Source organism: Solanum dulcamara, chromosome 4 (genome assembly GCF_947179165.1).
Source record: "Solanum dulcamara chromosome 4, daSolDulc1.2, whole genome shotgun sequence".
Taxonomy (NCBI): Eukaryota; Viridiplantae; Streptophyta; class Magnoliopsida; order Solanales; family Solanaceae; genus Solanum; species Solanum dulcamara.
This window is the reverse complement of record NC_077240.1, coordinates 22,161,211-22,183,229: the sequence shown is the minus strand read 5'-3', so window position 1 is coordinate 22,183,229 and position 22,019 is coordinate 22,161,211. Positions and strand designations below refer to the sequence as shown.

General features: G+C 36.9%; 1 protein-coding gene across 2 annotated transcripts; it reads left to right on the top strand.

The window, feature by feature from the left end:
* The first annotated feature begins 87 nt into the window (after positions 1–87).
* On the top strand, positions 88–21,256 carry LOC129886946 (uncharacterized). Of its 2 annotated transcripts, none has more exons than XM_055961855.1 (4): positions 88–226; positions 3,669–3,790; positions 19,167–19,285; positions 20,667–21,256. In XM_055961855.1, exons 2-4 carry the CDS (start codon positions 3,718–3,720, stop codon positions 20,775–20,777), a joined length of 303 nt encoding a protein of 100 aa, XP_055817830.1. In that variant the 5' UTR covers positions 88–226; positions 3,669–3,717; the 3' UTR covers positions 20,778–21,256. The 2 variants fall into 2 exon arrangements, with proteins under 2 accessions (XP_055817830.1, XP_055817831.1); XM_055961856.1 differs by lacking the exon at positions 88–226 and adding an exon at positions 353–436.
* The last annotated feature ends 763 nt before the right edge of the window (positions 21,257–22,019 follow it).

Here is a 22,019-nt window from a genome sequence, read left to right as displayed (position 1 = left end):
TCTAAAAATAAATGTGACAATTATTTTTTAAAAATAATTAAATAAATAAATAAATATTAGGGATTCGACTTTAGGCCGTGTTGAGGCTGCCCATAATGTTCAAGACATTTAGAAAACACACAACCTTTATTTAGTAAAACCCAACACACTCGCCCGTCTCCGATGAACACCCATTGATATCCGACATTGCCGGTGTAATCTTGCTATTTAGGTTTTCTCATTACAGGTAATGCATATTACTCTCTGTTCTATAATTTTTGTTTCTTCACTTTGTGTATTCGACTTTGACTACTTTTTGGTTGACCTCTTTACGTTCTTCAATTTTTTTTGGTGGGAGTGACATATTCGACTTTGAAGTTTATTGTTTTCTAGCCATCTGTATACCTTCTTCAGGATTTCCTCAACAGATTTAGAAATTTTAGCTTGCTCGCTTTGGGTAAGTTTCCTTCCTTTCAGGTCTGGTTTTGAGCTTGTTTACTATGATGGGTGTTTCATGATTTTTGGGTTTTGGGTATTTGTATGTTTTGGCTGTAGTTTTCTTTGATTTCAGTTGATATTCTTAAAGAAAAATGTCATTTTCAGCTTTTGTTGGATAATTGGTGTTTGATTAGTTCTGGGGTTTGGGCGTTTGTGTGCTGTGGCTGCGGGTTTGGGCGTTTGTGTGTTGTGTGCTGAGGCAGATGCTCCAAATCGAAAGGGGTAGGGAGAGTTGCCTTGTGTTCTTTGTCATTTTTCTTTTTACCCTTTTTGCTTTGGTTGTTAACAGCTAATCTGTATATAGGGGAAAACATCAAGCTTTGAGGAATGTTGCTTTGAGTCCACTTGTTTGTTAATGTAAATAATTTTAAGGTGGTGCATGTGGATGTTGTTTCTTTTCTGTAAATAAGGTTTTATGTCATTTAGCTTTATCCATGTTCATCTAGTTTCTTGTATGTTCATCTAGTTTCTTGTATATCCTGCCATTGGTCTTAGCCTTTAGCTTAGGAGGATAAGCCTATTCCTTCTTCTTTTGTGTTGTACTTTTTGCCTTCTTTTCCTTTGTTCTTCACTTCAAAGTCAAGCTGCATCTTGTCCATTTAGATGCTACAACCTTGGTAAATTGAATAATTTAGTACTCCCTCTATTTATTTGATTTTTTTTTAAAAGTATGTTTAAAGGATTAGGAATGAGGTTATTCGGGAGAAGGTAGGAATGACTCCTGTGGCGGACAAGACGAGGGAAACGAGACTGAGATGGTTTGGACATGTGCGAAGGAGGTGCGTTGACGCCCCAGTGAGGAGGTGCGAGAGGATGCTTGTAGGGGGGACTCAGAGAAGTAGAGGTAGAGGTAGAGGTAGGCCGAAGAAGTATTGGGGAGAAGTGATTAGACAAGATTTGACACAACTCCATATTATCGAGGACTTGACCCTAGATAGGAAAGAGTGGAGGACACGTATTAGGGTAGAAGGCTAGTAGGGGGAGGGAATTAGTGGAGAATCAGCGTATTATGTGTGTAGCGTGTCTATATTATCACTCTTTTTTGTTGTTAGTTGTTTCTTCATTGTAAACTTTCCTATTAATTGATGTGTTGTATTTATTGTTTATTATTTTGTTACTTGGGTTTGAGGCACTTGATCCAAGGGTCTTTTGGAAACAACCTCTCTACCTCCTCGAGGTAGTGGTAAGGTCTGCGTACACTCTACCCTCCCCAGACCCCACTTAGTGGGATTCCACTGGGTTGTTGTTTAAAGAAGAATGTTATTTATATGCATCAATAGAAAAGATTTATCTGTTTATGTATCCAGTTTATCACTTTCTTACTTCTACTCTTCTTGTTCTCATTCATTTATTTTCCTCTTTCTGGTGTTTAGATCAATGGAAAATAGGAAGATTGGTTACTTTGTTAAAAAGTAAGAGGAAGAGTTATTCCAGAGCCGAACTTGACTTATTGATGATGAATTTAAGACCATGTGAATTGGAAAATAAAATAGTTTTGTCATGCTTTTCGTGTCGATTCCACCCATTTATTGATAAGATTTAGATTATTTACTTCAAGCTGATACCCCATGTCTAATAGCCTGAGGGCCTGAGTTGCTGGACAATAGGTTTACCATACTGTGTTTTTGCTAGTTTTATAGTTTGCACTCCTTATTTGAGTTTAGGTTCAATAACTTGAGGAGGATGAGGAAAAATTCATAAAAGAATAGATAGTTACTAATGTTTAATAAAATATGCTATTGTATCTTCATTGTATTCTGTTTGTACTGATTCTTGTCGTAATATTAACATTTCCGTAGTTTTCTTCTTTTCAATTTAGGATGATTAAAATCAAGATAAGCTAGCATAGTTATCATTTCTTTGTCGTAATATTGTCATTTCCTTAGTTTCTGCTTTTCAGCAGATTCATTGCCTCTAATGTCTTTCAAGACAATAGTTAAAATTGGTTGCACTAATACTCTTCTTGAAGTGAATTCCCTTTTAATTATTATCCTTTTGGTTCTCTTCAGAACATAAAGAGTATTGTTCTTTGTGCTTTTTATTTGTTTGTTGTAGTTGTAGTTTTCTTAATTTCTATCTGTACTGATTTTAGACAGATGGAAACTAAATTGCTAAGCCGGGAGATGCTGATTTATGTAGCAGCAGTTAATATCATATAATTTTTTGTAGACCTTAATCATTCGGATCTATTTAGACCCAGTAAGTGATTGTAAAATAAAAAACAAACACACTGAATGATTAAGATCTAAATGATTAATATTCGTATCTAAAAACAAACACACTTAATGATTAAGATCTAAATGATTAATAGTCAGATCTAAAAAACAAACATACTAAGTGTCTGAGAATAGAATGATTAAAATTAAGATACTCATTAAGTACAAACAAATGATGAGGCTCAAGTCTCCGTTGTATTTTCTTAAGATCAAGATGCCTTCATGTGAATACTAGGATGTGCATAAATACTAAGATGTGCTGATCTAAATAAAATATTAAGATGATGTATTAAGATAGTGTTGGTTGGTGGTGCTGATTGTAAATGATGACTAGTGGTGATGAGAATTAGATGTGGTTATTGTGGTTGAGGATGGTGATTGTGGGTGGTAATAGTTGATAGTGGTGGGCTACAACGACGGGCAACAATAAAAATGGATGAAATTGTGATCAGATATTTTTACCCCAGAAAATATTGAACGAATAACATCTTACTAATATTAAGACTATCATAGATCTCAACTCTTACGGATTTATTCAGACTCATTAAGTTGTTGTAAAAGAAAAAACACCCCTAAGTCGTTTGGCCATGAATAAGATTTGAAATATTTGAATTGCATTTGGAGGTTATTTCAAATAAATATTTGTTTATCAAATTGATACATTATTTTAACTTCAAACTTGAAATGTAGAACTTGAAAAACAAGTTTTAAGAGTTCCTTTTCAAGTTCCCACTCACAAAACTTGTATTTTATTTTCATGTACAATATCTCTTCAAGTATTACTTTCTTTTTTCCCTTTCGAATCTCAAATGCCTGTTTAAAAAGGTCTATAGAGGTGGGAAAGGTGAATTAAAAATACCTTGTGGGGAAAATACTTTTTTTGAGTGAATTAGCAGCTTAAGAGTTGAGAAGTTTACCACAATTCATCCATATTCTTCTCTGAAGTCTAAACACAGCTATCAAAATTTCTAACAGTGATTCAGCTTTTGCCTGAAATTGATCTTCGACATCGGAAGAAGTTCAGATGAGTTCAGAAAAACAATCACGAAGAGCATTGTCATGCGTCCCTTACTTCGATGCACTCTGGTTCTGCTACTGTAAGTTGAATTTCTTTTGATTTATTCGTTTGTTGACCGCAATTTTGAAAAGGATTTATATGCTATAATCCATCAAATCTCCTGGTCATTAAATATGCCTAAAGTTTGATGGTTTGTTGTACGTGGAATCCTTGCATCCTCTTCCTGGCATTGAAACTGGAAAATTGTGTAGGCCAAAAAAATGAATGCTGTTAATTCCTATTTCCTATTACTTCTATAGCTACTTCAGATTGAGTTTCTTTCTTTACCGAAAATGAGTGCAGATTATCATTAACGTTCGTTAAACACTGTACAGGCTAGTTATTTCAATTGGGTTCTTTCTTTTGAAAGGATTGAATCTGACTTCTTTTTTTTTGTGTGTGTACTTAATGATAGTCTCTTATGCTATGCATCTTTATTTTTTTGAGAAAGTTAACATTTTATGGATAAAATATACTAATGGTGTATTTCAGTAGTAAGTACATCGGGAGTTTACAGTAAGCAAAACCAAATATACCTATTGTTGACACCCAATTTTGACCGACCTATAATTATTTTTTGAATCACTATCTTAATAGATAGGCATTTTTAAAAATTATGTTCTTGTATTATATATATATGTATAAAGTTAATTTTTTTAGTTTTTACCAAAAATAATAATAATAATAAAAAAAAATCATATATTTTGGCGTTCATAGCTCATAATATATTTTTTTCTATTTGTTAATATTATTAACATCTTTTTTTTACCGTTTATGAAAATAACAAGCTTTGTACATTCAAATATATTTTTTTTCGCATTATTTAGTATATATTATACGTGTGTGTGTTTTCTTTGTATAAATATTACTTAATTAGGTATATTTTACCAATTTACTTATTCATATTAATTTGTGCATATTGCATACCTATTTTAATACGACTTATATGCATATGCATATAAGGTTATTACTTAATTAAGTTCATTGTGAATTTTAGTTAATATGTATGTCATATCTATTTTTAGTATATACATAAGTATTTCTTTATAAAATATGTTATTTACTAAGTTTATTTTTTGTAATTTACTTCTTCATATTAATATATACGTATTTTAATAGGTCTTATGTACATATGTATATAAAAGGGTTATTATTTAAGTTTATTATATATTTTAATTTGTTTATGTTAACATACCTATTAAACATCTATTTTTAGTATGTAATATATATAAGTGGCATTTATGTATATATACACAAATATTTATATTGTATGTACATGCATATTTACTTTACATATATAATATTATAATTTTATAGATTTATGATTTTACTTATTCAACATGTATTTGACAACTAATCATATGACATTTTATTTGTATGACTACTTATAATTATATCCTAATTAAATTTAATGTAGTCTATTTTTATATCAAATTATAATCTCAACCATAGATTGCATTTTGATCGGACGGCTCTCATTCGTTCTTATCCTTTTTCACACCCCAAAACCCTAAAACTATCTTATTCTCTCTCTACCTCTTTCACCTAATTCTCTCTCTACCTCTTCACCTAACTCTCTCTTTCTATTCATCATCTTCTCAAAAGGAGAAGAAGACAACCACAAGAGTTGTCTTCTCCACCACATAGCCGCCACCGACGGCTCTCCCTCTCTCTCTCCATCGCCGCCTCTCCCTCTCTCTCCCCGTCACTCTCTTCTCCGCCACCAACGACGGCGAAACGCAGCAGCTCCACCAACGCCGCCAACAGCTTTTCCGCGACACCGACAACTCCGACGACAACAAGATATTGGTATATTTTCATTTAATCTTATTTATATTATATATATATATACGTATATTGTGTTTCATGAATAGATCTAAAATTTTATAGTCCTTTTATGATGGTTGTTTCGGCCCCCCATACGATACAAAATTGGTGGCAAAACATTCGTAGGGCGCATGGTATTGAGATCAGAAGGCATTTAGGTGCTTTGTTGTCGCTCATGGGAATTCGAGCCAACAAGATCTTCATTATATTGCTGATGGAGTTTTGGGACCCAAGCACTGTGACCTTTAAGTTCTTGGATTTTGAAATCACTCCAACACTAGAGGAATTTAGTATTTTTCTTGAATTACCAATAAGAGGAAGAACACCGATATGTCCATCAACCATAAGTACAGAAGGTTTCCTTGGGTTGTTAGGGCTGCGTATCTTGCCATCACTAAGGCGTGCAGAAAATGGGAAGGTAAAGTTGGACTATCTTTTCCAAAGATTTGGTCGTCTCGAGAGCTTCGATAAGCACCGAGATGAATTTGCATGCACTCGTAGACAATGGATGCATATGAGACCAAGGGTATTTGTGATGGCCTTTTTGGGGGCTATGGTCTTCCGAATGAGGTTTCATTCGATAAATATCAACATTCTGCCAATTGTAATGGAACTTTTTGCGGTACCGCATAACTATTCCTTGGTGCATATGATTCTCGCTGAAGTATTTCGATCATTGTCAGCATGCACAAGGGGGCATAACTTCTTTGGGGGCTGTAATTTATTATTACAGATCTGGGCAATAGAGCACTTCTATCGCCGAGAACCACAAAGGGACTACACGATAGACGCCCGCAATTTGATCCAAAGCCACAATGATCGTCTTAGGTATTGGGACGCACCTATGGGAGAGGAAGAGTGGCGTCCGTTTTTGACCAACCTCACAGGAGATTCCATCCACTGAAAGTATTTTTGGACGGGAGGATCGGTTTTTGTCAGGACGCAACACCTCTATTTCATTAATCTGGTCGGGCTAGGAGGTATTCAGCCATATGCTCCTCTCCGAGTGTTACGACAATTCGGAGTCGTCCAAGACATACCATTATGGGCAAATATGGCACTACACGAGGATGATCTCACTTCGGTCCCAGCAGGGCGTATAAGGAATTTGCAATTAGAATGGGATCACATGATTACGATAGAGGCAGGAAATGAAAAATGGTGCACGCCAGAATATTATGTGTGGCGTACCACTGTGAGACATTTGGCTCGGCCAAGTACGAAGGGGATTGTGGGTGTTGCGGACAACCAATGAATTAATTGGGTTAAGCAGGGAGTACTCCCTCACATTGAATTCACAACACCAATGTACAATCAAATAATTCCAGGATCAGTAAATCATTTAATACCAATGATCGAAGAAGATCCAGAGGAAGACCCTGAAGAGGATCCAAGTGAAGATCCTGAGGAGCCGGAAGAGGAAGATCCAGAAGAGGATCCAAAGGAAAAAGCTCACTCTGAGTATGGTTCGATGGGGTTCGACGAAGAGGTAGGATCGAACCAGATTGATGAATTCTCGGAGTACTATCCAGGGCCTTATTATGATTATGATGATGATGACGACGCTCCAACATGGCCTTAAATTTTTATTCTTATCATGTGCCTTGTCATCCTTTTGTTCGCCTTATGGCCTCCATGTACTTTCTTTTTTTTAGGTTTCTGCCCGTGTACTTCATTACAAAGATCCAAGGCATCTTTGATTAATAAAATTATGTTATTCCAAATCCGAAATGTGTTTAATGGATCATTTATCATCAAATTGATTGCAACATAGGTCATCCTCTAGCAAAAAGAGGCTATGTATAGGACACATTTGAATGTCGTTAACTTGGCGTGTATGTGTATTATATACTTGTTGTACTTTTAAATCTTTCCCAAACTAACATACTTTCTTTTTTCTTTCTTTTTATTTTGTTTTGTTAATCCCTAATCGAACATTGATTTGTGTCAACTTACGAACTGGCTGACTCACGATACAACCTTCGATCAAGGGGAAGGATGGCAGGTGGAGAAGAATTTAACGTTGCTGCAAACATAATGATACCAGTAGAAAATCCTGAAAGTTCTCAAAATATGGCCAACATCCAAAATGATGAGAAGATGGCTCACATGGCGCAAGAGCTTGAGATTTTGAGAGAGGAACTACGTCAAGTGCGAGACTTGGCCAAGCTTTCAGCTACTACCTTCCCAACTTTCAAGATGCCCAGCCACTTCCCTAGAGCTGACCTGCCTCCTGCAGATTCTCCAAACATGCCTAACCGTGCTCCCATTCATGGTCAAGCACCATTAGCTCATCCGTCTGCAGTCAGGACTGCTCCTGACCTTCCCACTCAAGACCCCGTCACACCTACCTACCCAGTGACACAACAGATATTTGGAGCACACACCGCCGCTCCTTACGATTCACAGATACCACCTGTATATGCTGTTGAGGCCCCTATTTTCACGACGCCGGCTAGGGTCAAGGTCCCGTATGAGGTTGACCAATATGCAGAGATGGAGAAGGATGCCCAATTGAAAGAAGATGAGTCGATAGACGCTCAACTTCGAGGTCTAAGGAAGGCGTTGAAAAAAAACCCTGCAAGTCACTAGGGGAACAGAGAGCCTAGATTACGATGATTTATGCATCCACCCAGATATTGACATGCCGGTAGGATACAAGCCCCCAAAGTTTGACATATTTGATGGAAAGAGCGATCCTCACGCACATCTGAGGGCATACTGTGACAAGTTAGTCGGTGTAGGGAGAAATGAGAAACTAAGAATGAAGTTTTCATTCGAAGTCTATCTGGAGAAGCGTTGACTTGGTATACACGCCAGGATCCTCGCAAATGGTATAACTGGCAGGAAATGGCTGAGGATTTCATGAATCGCTTCAGATTTAATACTGAAATCACTGCGGACAGGTTCTCATTAGCCAACATACAAAAGAAACCATCGGAGGGCTTCCAGGAGTATGCACGACGTTGGAGAACCGAGGCTGCAAGGGTTCAACCACCGCTCGATTAGAGTGAGCTCTCAAAATACTTTATTCGAGCCCAAGAAGGTATCTACTTTGACAAGATGATGTCAATGATGGGCCAAAAGTTTGCAGAATTGGTCAAGATGGGAGATTTTATAGAGGAAGACATCAAATCGGGTAAAATTCAGTCCATGGCTGCATTGCAAGCTGCAAGTAAGGCCATACAATCAGGATCCATTGGTGGCATCAAGAAGAAAAGGGAGGATGTTTCAGTCGTCAATTACCAACATGGAGGACAATCCCACCAATACCCCAACAATCCCCAAATTGTTGCACATACTCCATACACCTCATACCTGGTATATAATACCCGACCACACTATAATCCACCCCGAGCACCAACATACCAAAGTCCAACAAAACCACATGTCCCACTCCAAGCACCAACCCACCAAAACAGACCAGCATATGTGCTAAGACCACGTCCAAATCTCGAAGCCAGAAATACTCGCACCTACACACCCATTGTCGAACCTTATGCTCAATTGTTTGAAAGGTTGAGGATAGCAGGAGTACTACAGCCAGTTGAGGGAAAACTCCCAGACCCAATCCCTTACAATTTTGATGGAAACAAGCGATGCGCTTACCACTCGGGAATCCAAGGGCATGACACAGAAGATTGTTATGGCTCGAAAAACCAGGTTGAGACGTTGATCAGAAGAGGAATAATAAAATGCACTCTAACACCTCCGAATGTGAACATCAACCCTTTGCCAAATCATGAGAATCGAGAAGTCAACATGGTTTCTCTAGAAGAAGAGTACAACTTGGGAGAAACCATCGCGCCTGTCTGGAACGCCGAAGAAGCTGCCACTGCATCTCCAATGCAACCTATTATCACTGTTCCGCTAAGGGAACCTCTTACTGTCCAAACATATCTCCCGAGAGTTGTAGTAACCACTACAGTTGCTAGAAAGGTTGAGTTTGACACCAAAAGAGTCCCATGGGATTATAAAACAGAAGCCAAGGGCAAGATGATTGACGCCGCTGTGGCTCATGGAATGACTAGATCAGGAAGGTGCTATGCTCCAAATGATCTAAATCAAGGAGTTCTTGAGAAGGAACCGAATCCCAAGAAGAATGTTACCGATGCTGAAGTCACGGAATTTTGGAGGAAGATGCAGCCAAAAGACTATTCAGTCGAAGAGCAACTGAAGAAGACATCAGCTCATATATCCATAATGTCTTTACTAATGAGTTCTGAGGTACATAGAAATGCTTTGATGGAGGTGTTAAAATGGGGTTTGCATTCCAAAAGAGACCACAAGTGAAACCTTAGCTGCAACAATCGGACGAGTGGTGGAATCTAACAAAATCTCTTTCCATGATAATGAGCTACCAACAGAAGGGACTGGACACAACAAAATACTTCATATCGCGGTCAAATGTCGTGATAAGATTATGACGCGAGTTCTGATTGATGGCGGTTCTGGATGTAATATCTGCCCTTTCACAACTCTTAAAGTTTTAGGTTTAAACATGGGAGATATAGAGGAAAGTCGTGTAAAGGTTAGAGCTTTTGATGGAGCACAGAGAAGCGTCATTGGAGAAATCCATCTCACATTGCAAGTGGGGCCAACAAAATTCCCTGTCTTATTTCAAGTGATGGATGTGTCATCGAACTACAACCTGCTGCTGGGAAGACCATGGGTCCATATGGCAAAAGCAGTTCCTTCAAACTCTTCATCAATGTGTAAAGTTTGAGTGGGGTCACGCAGAAGTTACTGTTCATGGGAAGCTCAATCACCCCATCTATTCTGTCAATTCTGTTCCAGTAACTGAGGAATTAGATGGAGCCACTTTTCACACTTTAGAAATCATGCAAGCTGTGAGGGTTGATGAGAAGTTAGAGTCGGTTGGTGTGAAATTGTCGAGGGCAGCGAAGATGGTCGCAGCAGAGATGTTGAAATACGAGTATCAGCCTAAGACAGGACTTGGACCCAGGGCCAATGGCATAGTTGAACCCATCCAGCTGAAGCATCAGAAAGGTACCACTGGACTCGGATATGGATCTACATCGGGACGAGTCCACAACAGGGGATCCATCAAGACAATGTTTGTACCAAAGCAAGTTCCGATTCTAGATCACGCATCTGACGATGACATAGTGGAAGGAATAGGAAATTTGTTCGTGGCCATGATTGGAGAAGAGGAAGAGATAGATCTCCCCAAATTGAGCATCCGTGATTCCAAGCCTGGAGAAAGCTTGCAGAATTGGACCATCAGTCCGTCCTTGTTTCGACAATAGTCCTGGTAGTGTGGAACGTAGTTTTGTATTTTTTAATTTGAATGATCAAAGCTGAGGCTTGTATCATGCTTGATCTTTGTTTTTGGTTGCTTTTTCTAAAAAAAAAAAAGCTAGAACGTTATTAAATAAAAGTCTTTGATTTCTTTAAAACTGTCTTATTATTTTACCTACTTATTTATTTTACTTGCATTTTTATACTTTTCAGCATTCGTATTAAAAATCCTAATTCAACGGTTATGACATGTAACGAATCCATAGAGCAAAGTGAAAATAATGAACCCGATCACGAAGAATATGATGAAAGCATGATGCCTGAAAACCTACCACTGGAGGTCGAGCAGTTCGAGAGCCAGGAAAAGCCTAATATGGATGAAACAGAGGTTGTCAACTTAGGAGATGAGGAAACTGTGAAGGAAACACAAATTAGCATACATTTGGAGGCCGAAAGAAAGAATGAGTTAATAGAATTGCTTAGGCAACATATCGACATATTTGCTTGGTCTTATGACGATATGCCGGGGTTATGCACCGATATCGTCTCACACAAACTACCAATTGATCCCACCTTCCTACCTGTTAAACAAAAGACAAGAAAGTTCAAACCAGACTTGAGTCTAAGGATTAAAGAGGAGGTAACCAAGCAAATTGAGGCAAACGTTGTGAGGGTCACAAATTACCCCACTTGTCTGGCCAATATAGTACCAGTGCCAAAAAAGGATGGGAAGATCAGAATATGTGTAGACTATCGAGATCTCAACAGAGCTAGTCCTAAGGATGATTTCCCTCTCCCAAATATTCATATACTCATTGATAATTGTGCAAAACATGAATTGCAATCATTTGTCGATTGTTTTGCGGGATATCACCAGATACTGATGAATGAAGATGATGCAGAAAAGACAGCATTTATCACTCCATGGGGGGTGTATTGCTATAGAGTAATGCCATTTGGCCTAAAAAATGCTGGTGCAACCTATATGAGGGCCATGACCACCCTCTTTCATGATATGATCCACAAGGAGATTGAAGTATAAAAGCTGTCGCACCTGACGTAGTTCCTCTCTCAAAATCTCAAGCTCTTGCGCCATGTGATCCATCTTCTCATCATTTTGGATGTTGGCCATATTTTGAGAACTCTCAGGATTTTCTACTGGTATCATTATGTTTGCAGCAATGTTAAATTCTTCTTCACCTGTCATCTTTCCCCTTGATCGAAGGTTGTATCGTGAGTCAGCCAGTTCGTAAGTCGACACAAATCAACGTTCTTTTAGGGATTAACAAAACAAAATAAAAGAAAGAAAAAGGAAAGTATGTTAGTTTGGGAAAGATTTAAAAGTACAACAAGCATATAATATGCATACACGCCAAGTTAAACGACATTCAAATGTGTCCTATACATAGCCTCTTTTTGCTAGAGGACGACCTATGTTGCAATCAATTTGATGATAAATGATCCATTAAACACATTTCGGATTTGGAATAACATAATTTTATTAATCAAAGATGCCTTGCATCTTTGTAATGAAGTACACGGGCAGAAACCTAAAAAAAAAGAAAGTACATGGAGGCCATAAGGCGAACAAAAGGATGACAAGGCACATGATAAGAATGAAAATCTAAAGCCATGTCGGAGCGTCGTCATCATCATCATAATCATAATAGGGCCCTGGATAGTACTCCGAGAATTCGTCAATCTGGTTCGATCCTACCTCTTCGTCGAACCATACTCAGAGTGAGCTTCTTCCTCTGGGTCCTCTTCCGGATCTTCTTCCGGATCTTCCTCTTCCGGCTCCTCAGGATCTTCACTTGGATCCTCTTCAGGGTTTTCCTCTGGATCTTCTTCGATCATTGGTATTAAATGATTTACTGATCCTGGAATTATTTGATTGTACATTGGTGTTGTGAATTCAATGTGAGGGAGTACTCCCTGCTTAACCCAATTAATCTATTGGTTATCCGCAACACCCACAATCCCCTTCGTACTTGGCCGAGCCAAATGTCTCACAGTGGTACGCCGCACATAATATTTTGGCGTGCACCATTTTTCATTTCCTGCCTCTATCGTAATCATGTGATCCCATTCTAATTGCAAATTCCTTATATGCCCTGCTGGGACCGAAGTGAGATCATCCTCGTGTAGTGCCATATTTGCCCATAATGGTATGTCTTGGACGACTCCGAATTGTCGTAACACTCGGAGAGGAGCATATGGCTGAATACCTCCTAGCCCGACCAGATTAATGAAATAGAGGTGTTGCGTCCTGACAAAAACCGATCCTCCCGTCCAAAAATACTTTCAGTGGATGGAATCTCCTGTGAGGTTGGTCAAAAACGGACGCCACTCTTCCTCTCCCATAGGTGCGTCCCAATACCTAAGACGATCATTGTGGCTTTGGATCAAATTGCGGGCGTCTATCGTGTAGTCCCTTTGTGGTTCTCGGCGATAGAAGTGCTCTATTGCCCAGATCTGTAATAATAAATTACAGCCCCCAAAGAAGTTATGCCCCCTTGTGCATGCTGACAATGATCGAAATACTTCAGCGAGAATCATATGCACCAAGGAATAGTTATGCGGTACCGCAAAAAGTTCCATTACAATTGGCAGAATGTTGATATTTATCGAATGAAATCTCATTCGGAAGACCATAGCCCCCAAAAAGGCCATCACAAATACCCTTGGTCTCATATGCATCCATTGTCTACGAGTGCATGCAAATTCATCTCGGTGCTTATCGAAGCTCTCGAGACGACCAAATCTTTGGAAAAGATAGTCCAACTTTACCTTCCCATTTTCTGCACGCCTTAGTGATGGCAAGATACGCAGCCCTAACAACCCAAGGAAACCTTCTGTACTTATGGTTGATGGACATATCGGTGTTCTTCCTCTTATTGGTAATTCAAGAAAAATACTAAATTCCTCTAGTGTTGGAGTGATTTCAAAATCCAAGAACTTAAAGGTCACAGTGCTTGGGTCCCAAAACTCCATCAGCAATATAATGAAGATCTTGTTGGCTCGAATTCCCATGAGCGACAACAAAGCACCTAAATGCCTTCTGATCTCAATACCATGCGCCCTACGAATGTTTTGCCACCAATTTTGTATCGTATGGGGGGCCGAAACAACCATCATAAAAGGACTATAAAATTTTAGATCTATTCATGAAACACAATATACGTATATATATATATAATATAAATAAGATTAAATGAAAATATACCAATATCTTGTTGTCGTCGGAGTTGTCGGTGTCGCGGAAAAGCTGTTGGCGGCGTTGGTGGAGCTGCTGCGTTTCGCCGTCGTTGGTGGCGGAGAAGAGAGTGACGGGGAGAGAGAGGGAGAGGCGGCGATGGAGAGAGAGAGGGAGAGCCGTCGGTGGCGGCTATGTGGTGGAGAAGACAACTCTTGTGGTTGTCTTCTTCTCCTTTTGAGAAGATGATGAATAGAAAGAGAGAGTTAGGTGAAGAGGTAGAGAGAGAATTAGGTGAAAGAGGTAGAGAGAGAATAAGATAGTTTTAGGGTTTTGGGGTGTGAAAAAGGATAAGAACGAATGAGAGCCGTCCGATCAAAATGCAATCTATGGTTGAGATTATAATTTGATATAAAAATAGACTACATTAAATTTAATTAGGATATAATTATAAGTAGTCATACAAATAAAATGTCATATGATTAGTTGTCAAATACATGTTGAATAAGTAAAATCATAAATCTATAAAATTATAATATTATATATGTAAAGTAAATATGCATGTACATACAATATAAATATTTGTGTATATATACATAAATGCCACTTATATATATTACATACTAAAAATAGATGTTTAATAGGTATGTTAACATAAACAAATTAAAATATATAATAAACTTAAATAATAACCCTTTTATATACATATGTACATAAGACCTATTAAAATACGTATATATTAATATGAAGAAGTAAATTACAAAAAATAAACTTAGTAAATAACATATTTTATAAAGAAATACTTATGTATATACTAAAAATAGATATGACATACATATTAACTAAAATTCACAATGAACTTAATTAAGTAATAACCTTATATGCATATGCATATAAGTCGTATTAAAATAGGTATGCAATATGCACAAATTAATATGAATAAGTAAATTGGTAAAATATACCTAATTAAGTAATATTTATACAAAGAAAACACACACACGTATAATATATACTAAATAATGCGAAAAAAAATATATTTGAATGTACAAAGCTTGTTATTTTCATAAACGGTAAAAAAAAGATGTTAATAATATTAACAAATAGAAAAAAATATATTATGAGCTATGAACGCCAAAATATATGATTTTTTTTTATTATTATTATTATTTTTGGTAAAAACTAAAAAAATTAACTTTATACATATATATATAATACAAGAACATAATTTTTAAAAATGCCTATCTATTAAGATAGTGATTCAAAAAATAATTATAGGTCGGTCAAAATTGGGTGTCAACACCTATCACCTATACTCGTCTAAACTATCTAAAAAGTGAGAAATATCATCCATCTTTCTGGGGGAGGACATAGTTACACCTAAAATAAAAGGTTATAAGGCAATTCAATTTCAAGCTCTGGAAAGGGATGCTTTTGTTTTCAAAACATCTCTGGTTCCTTTCCTTCCATACTGTCCACCAGATGCAAGCAGGGACGATCTTCCATCTCTCCTTGTGGCCTGACATATTTCCTTCTCTATTGCAGCCTGTTAAGGCTTCTGATTTATGCCTTGGCATGGACCAATTGATACCCTTCAAGTTAAAAAACACATGCCACAGTTTCTCTGTCACTCTACAATGGATGAAGAGATGGTTTGTTGTCTCTGTTTCTCTTTCACAAAAAAACACCTGGAACATAATTACCTTGCCCTTTTCATTAGATTGTCCTGAGTTAGTACTGCCTGCCTGGCTACCAACCAAGTGAACCAAGTCACCTTGTGAGGTATTCTGACTTTCCATATCATCTTCCAAGGCCATGGTAAGAGCATTGCAGCTGGCCTATCAAGGTGTCTGTAAGCTGATTTTACTGTGAGTTTCCCATTTTTGGCCCTCAACCATTGTAGGCTGTCTTCATTTGTGTTAAGGTTATTGGCCTGCTCCAAAGAATTGTTGAAATCTGTTCTTGTCTATCTCCTAGTCATTCAACATTCTCCTGAAAGAGAGGTTCCATCCTTGGTTGTCCCTGACATCTGCTACTGCTGCCTCCTTCTGCTGGTTCAGATTATATATCACAGGGTACGACTGTTTCAAGGGGTATTGACCAACCCACACATCATTCTAGAATGATGTCCTCCTTCCGTTTCCTATTTCAATTCTTGAACTTCCTTAGTGATCCATAAGTCTTCCATTGTATATCTGGAAGCTATAGCATCTTTCCACAAACCTTGTTCCTTGGAGACAAACCTCCATAGCCACTTCAAGAGAAGACTCTGGTTCTGTACTTTGAGTTGCTTTACGCCCATTCCCCCTTTTTTCTGTTGTTGATCACACAATCCCATTTCACCAAGTGATACTTCTTTCTCCCCTCTCCATTTCCTTGCCATAAAAAATTTCTCCTGATGGAGTCTAGCTTCTTTAAGACGCTACCTGGCAAATGGAATAACGACGTCATGTAATTTGGCATAGCATCAAGCCCGCTATTGATTAAAGTCAATCTTCCACCCAAAGATAGGTATTGGCTTCTGTGTAGCCTGATTTGTATATTTTCACATGGTTTATTTGCCATTATGGTTAATCAAATCATCATTTTCTTCTCTTCATAGCTAAACTACGTTTAGGGTGCAGGGGTTTCTGCTTAAGGTATCAAATTCATGTAATCACTACTTAATAATAGATGTAGCCTGATTTGTATATTTTCACATGGTTTATTTGCCACTATGCTTAATCAAATCATCATTTCCTTCTCTTCATAGCTAAACTACATTGAGGGTGCAGGGATTTCTGCTTAAGGTATCAAATTCATGTAATCACTACTTAATAATAGATGTAGCCTGATTTGTATATTTTCACATGGTTTATTTGCCACTATGCTTAATCAAATCATCATTTTCTTCTCTTCATAGCTAAACTACGTTTAGGGTGCAGGGGTTTCTGCTTAAGGTATCAAATTCATGTAATCACTACTTAATAATAGCAACCAAATGGCAAAGTTTGGAGGATGTAATCGTTAGGCATCAGTTTTATGCTTTTGGTATTTATTGTATGTAAAGATTCAATTTGTCATGAACGTTGTTTCGAGATACCAATATCACTAATCCTTGTTTAGAAATACAATTGTCAGCTGACATATTTCTAATTTGTCACTACAAGAAACCAATTACTCTGTGAATGAAATATAGACATATAAGTTGTTGTGTGGATGATAGGCAGATCTTGCCAGTCCACCTGGTCATATGAAGCTGGTTGCATTATGGCTCTCAAGAATCTTTCACAGAGTACCAATAATTTCTCCTACTTGCTCAAAAACCCACAGGAAAAGGGTTATGCTCCTATCCATAACATGAATAATTAAAGCAAGTGAACAATTTGAAATCCGAGATAGATATTGTGCAAGAGGTCTTTGCTAGTTGTTGATTTCGAAATAAAAGAAGATCTTCAGGTTCTTCAGAACACAGAAGGTTGAAAGAGACTCTTTCTGAAGTATGAGTTTGAAGGTGGATCTCCCTTTTTATTGGTGGAATGGAACTGTTGCTCTATCCTCAATAACGGAATTTATTTCCTATTCTGCTAAGTTGAAGTCTATGGCACAGGATAGGACTTGCACTAGCCTTTCAGATATAGTAATATGGGTCTTGAGGTGTGTCTGTGTACATGCCAAAATTATTAAAGCAATAGGCTACATGTTGCAATGAGCCAAAGGCTGTTGAGTCTAGTGCTGCAACTGACATTAGCCATTCTTTGTTTTTTGTTTTTCTTGACGAGGATAAAGAAAAGAAAGGCGAAGCTCAGATCATTTCAATTAGGAAGTACTTTCTGGTTGGTAGATTCAATGCAGATTCTAGATATAGCATCACAATCATTTCTTTTGCAGATTAAACGGGGTTTCACTTTAGAATAGAACCTATGAATTTAGTTTGCAACAAGTAGGTTTTCAACTTTGGAACCTTTAGAGTGCAACAGTCCACCTGATCTTGTGCCATATCAGAATAAGAACTATGCAACTTCTTTATCCAATGAAACCCCGAATTGATTGGTCTGAATTGTGATTCAAAGTAACCCACTTACTTTTGTTAGAAAAATGGGAAAAAGAACCTGAATCAAAGGCTTTCCAACAAAAAGTTCACCTGTAATAAACTTAGGTCGATATCTAATTAACTATGTAAATCCATTTATATATTAGACGATAGAAGGAGAAAGAGAGGGTGGACAGATGACCAAACAATAGTAGAATTTCACTTGATCACCCTTTCAGTTGAAAGCATTCTTGAATCCCATTTTTTGACACCTCGTGATGAATAATTGGAAGATTACTGTTTGTGGCACATGAATGCCTTAAATAACGATTTCGTAAATGATTAAGCAAATGGTAGACCGAGGAGGCTGTTGAATTGCTTAAGAAAATATGTTAGTAGTCATGATACTAACAAAAGTGAGACTGCTCTTGGGGTTGTCAGAAGAGAGCTTTGCAAGCGTAGGTTCTTCAAGGATCTAGACTGCTGTTTAGCTAAGCCGGGGCTTCAAAAGACAAGTGTTGCACTGATCCTTGCCTTTAGTAGCCTTAGTCATTCCGCTGCAACTCAGGGGAACTATTAAAACACAACAGGGTTATAGTGTACTGGTAACTTGCTGTTTCTGAAGTGATGTGAGTGTTGCTCTTGATTTCTGATGACACTTAATATATTGTCTGCTACTATTTTCACTCCTGATAACTTCTTTTCTATTTGTTCTTTTTCCGTCCTTGTTAAGGAAGGAAATTCCTGGAAGCTGATAATTTAATTGAGAGACATGCATTTAGACCCCCAGACCCCACGTTGTGGGATTTCACTGGATTGTTGTTGTTGTTGTTGTAGACATGCATTTAGACGTTTTCAATAACAAAATGATTCATTTACATGCTGAGAAAGCAACACAATTCTATACTGAAAAAGAATGCTCATCACCATACATTCTATGTTGCTGTTGTTAATAAATAAGTTTTGGTTGCAATAGCTTATGAGTTTATGAATAAGTCCAAAAGGAACAAAACCAAAGTTGATATCAGTGGGACTTATATGAGAGCTGTTTGTCTTCTGTTCTTACGTGCACTGTCTTCATTGAGAATTAGTTTAGACTGATGTGTAATTATGTTGTGGCAGCTCCAGTCCATCAGATGCAGCAGTACTATAGACTTGGTGCCCTTGATAATTGTAGTCAGAAATGGAATGGTCTTATTGATTGTCTGACTTTAAAAACCAAAAGGTCTTCTGAAGTAGAGGTACAGTGTTCTCTTGCATCATAGTCTGGACTGTTCATGATGTTCTTTTCATCCGAGTCATTCAAATATGCAAATAGAATATATTTTACAAGTTAATAGACCTTGTGTTGCTTGTAAGATTCCTTAAAGTCATAGATTTTGAGCTAATATCGATATCTTTGTCACTTGCTCGTAAGCTCATATACTCTACCCTCTTTGTGATTTCACTGGGTATGTTGTTGTTATGTTCAGTTTTTCATGGACTTGCTCTGGGCTTAACTGAAAGTACTTACTAGCATGTTATCCCAGAACTTTTCCACTTTCTTTTAATCTTTAGTGCAATTTACAGTACAGAAAATCCATAATTTGCAAGTTGATTCTGAATTTGTTGACTGGCTTAAAAGCTTATTTATGTCAGCAAATGACTGAACAAGATATAATAACAAATTAGCATTTGCTGGAGTTTTCACCTCCACTTTCCTCCCCTCACACTTTAGTTTTAGCTCATCTTTTCTCTAAATCTTATTCCATCTGTCATTTGTGTACATCAATGATATCAGGAAATTTAACTTTCTTGACATTTGACATGGTTATAAAGATTTTTTTTTTCTGATTAGTCTTTTGAGAGCCATGCTGGAAGACAGTTACTCAAGTGCCATGCTTATATTTCGGCAAAAACCAAACTCATCTATGTTTTCAGAGTCCTCAAAGAAATATAGGTCTTCGGTATGTTAAATTATGCAAACGACAAGAAAAACATCTAACTGCAAACCACCTAGGTAGTTGGCTTGTCCTTTGATTTTGATATCCATGCCAAACATTTATCGTGCCACTGTAAAAGTACACTTAGTATGCCTCAACCCATCCAAAATTTTGAGTATTGCTGATAAATTAATCGTGATTTCATTTGTCAACCACATTCTTGAGTTGCTGACTAAGGCAGTTATGCTATGGTATTTGCTTCTAATGTGGTTGCTGAGCTACAAGCAATTTCTCTTTTTGGATGGACGCTTTTCTGAAGATGTGATTATAGATGCAGAGGCCTTTTCTCTTAATCAATGGATATAGAATTTATCATGTGATAATTTTGTTAAGAGTTTTAAGTTTTATACTGTCAGTATATGCATGTTTTACACCATTAGGTTATCTAAAGGATATTTATAGGTAAGCCTCCTTAAAGTGTGGGATTTGAAATTTTAATAATGAGATATATTACCTGCTACAAGAAGTAAAGATGTCTGATAGTGTAAAAAATACTTACACTAATGGTGTATATTACTTAAAACTCATTTGTTATACCTCTGCTTGCTCTTTCCTATGTATCCTCATAAAGTCACTTCTGCTTCCTGTACTATTTTGTTGATTTTGTTTTTCATACTCACCATTAAATCATGTGAAGCAGAAAATTTTGGAAGCACGCGAGAAAGCGAAGCCTCACCTTTGGTCAACACGAACCCCAGAAGAAGCCGCGGCTCATTGGAGAGAACTCTTTGGCCATCTAGATGAAGAGTAAAATTCTAAGACCTTTTCATCAGACATTTCAACAATGAGGATTTTTACTATACTATGTCCTTGTTTAGACTCGAAACGATACAACAATGGAAGATCCTAAGAAGAGTCCGGAATTTGAATGACGGGCGGAAAAAAAAATAGACCAAAATAAAGGCCAAAAAAAGGTAGCCAAATCACCTATAGCGCATGAAATTCATGCGCTATGTATGAATTGACCGGCGTCTAAAGTTAAAGTCCGTCAGCCAGCTGATTTTTTTTTAATATTATAAGTAGATAATTCAGAAAATTCATGTGTTATGCATCAATCTCATTTGCATAGCCTATTTTATTTTTGCTAGCTATAAACCCTTTAACTAGCATGGTTTCACTCTTTACGAGGAGCGTATATATTTAGTGTAATCACACAAAATGAGATTTGAGGAGGATGACGTATATACAACCCTACTCCTACCTTTAATAGATTGTTTGCGATAAATCTCAGCATTATATTATTATAGAGTAAAATCATACTGTCGAATGATTCTTTCGTCCCTGTGCCAATCTGAAAAATGATCTTTAAATTTGAAGTCAAGTCTAAAGTGAGTAAATGTGAAAGGCTTTACCTGACATAATTAAAGGGCCTAACAATTTTGAAAATCCTTATTTCTCTATCCGTTCACTTTTATGTGTCACTTATTTCTAATAGATTTTTATTTTTTATTTATCATTTTTGATATATAAAGAAAAGATAATTTTTTTTATATATTTTATCCTTTGCATTAAATATTATTTTTTAAAATCTAATATTAAATATCAATTAATAAAAATAGTGCAGTAAAATATCAATATCAATAATTATATTTTTAATGTATATGCCAAGTCAAACTAAACTGAGGGAGTAATATTAAAGTGAGTAGCAAAGGCAATGAATAGAAAGAGAAAAAAAACCATGTCTTTTCACATTACAAAAGGAGTTGCCTAAATTTTAAAATAATTCCTGTCTTGTTTTAAACGCTTCTTTTATTACTCTGTTAAATTATTTATCGCGATTTATAAAAATAGTTATCTCAAGTCGTTTACAAGTTCAAACATAAGTAATTTGAAACATCTATTGTGATGCAATGTCTACTTGGTGGTAAGCAAGTAATTTTATCACCCCTACTTATAGAAATTGTGATTCCTAATTTTAAGTTAAAGAATTTTTTTTATTAATCTCTGAATTCATGATACAAACAAATTTCGTTATAACGATTATTCAAAAGAT

Bases quoted from the DNA above. Each gene is read 5' to 3' on its own strand.
- LOC129886946 (XM_055961855.1), top strand. From the start codon at position 3,718: ATGAGTTCAGAAAAACAATCACGAAGAGCATTGTCATGCGTCCCTTAC. The intron at 3,791-19,166 runs GTAAGTTGAATT...ATGTTGTGGCAG, and splicing joins TGCACTCTGGTTCTGCTACT to CTCCAGTCCATCAGATGCAG. The intron at 19,286-20,666 runs GTACAGTGTTCT...CATGTGAAGCAG, and splicing joins AAAGGTCTTCTGAAGTAGAG to AAAATTTTGGAAGCACGCGA.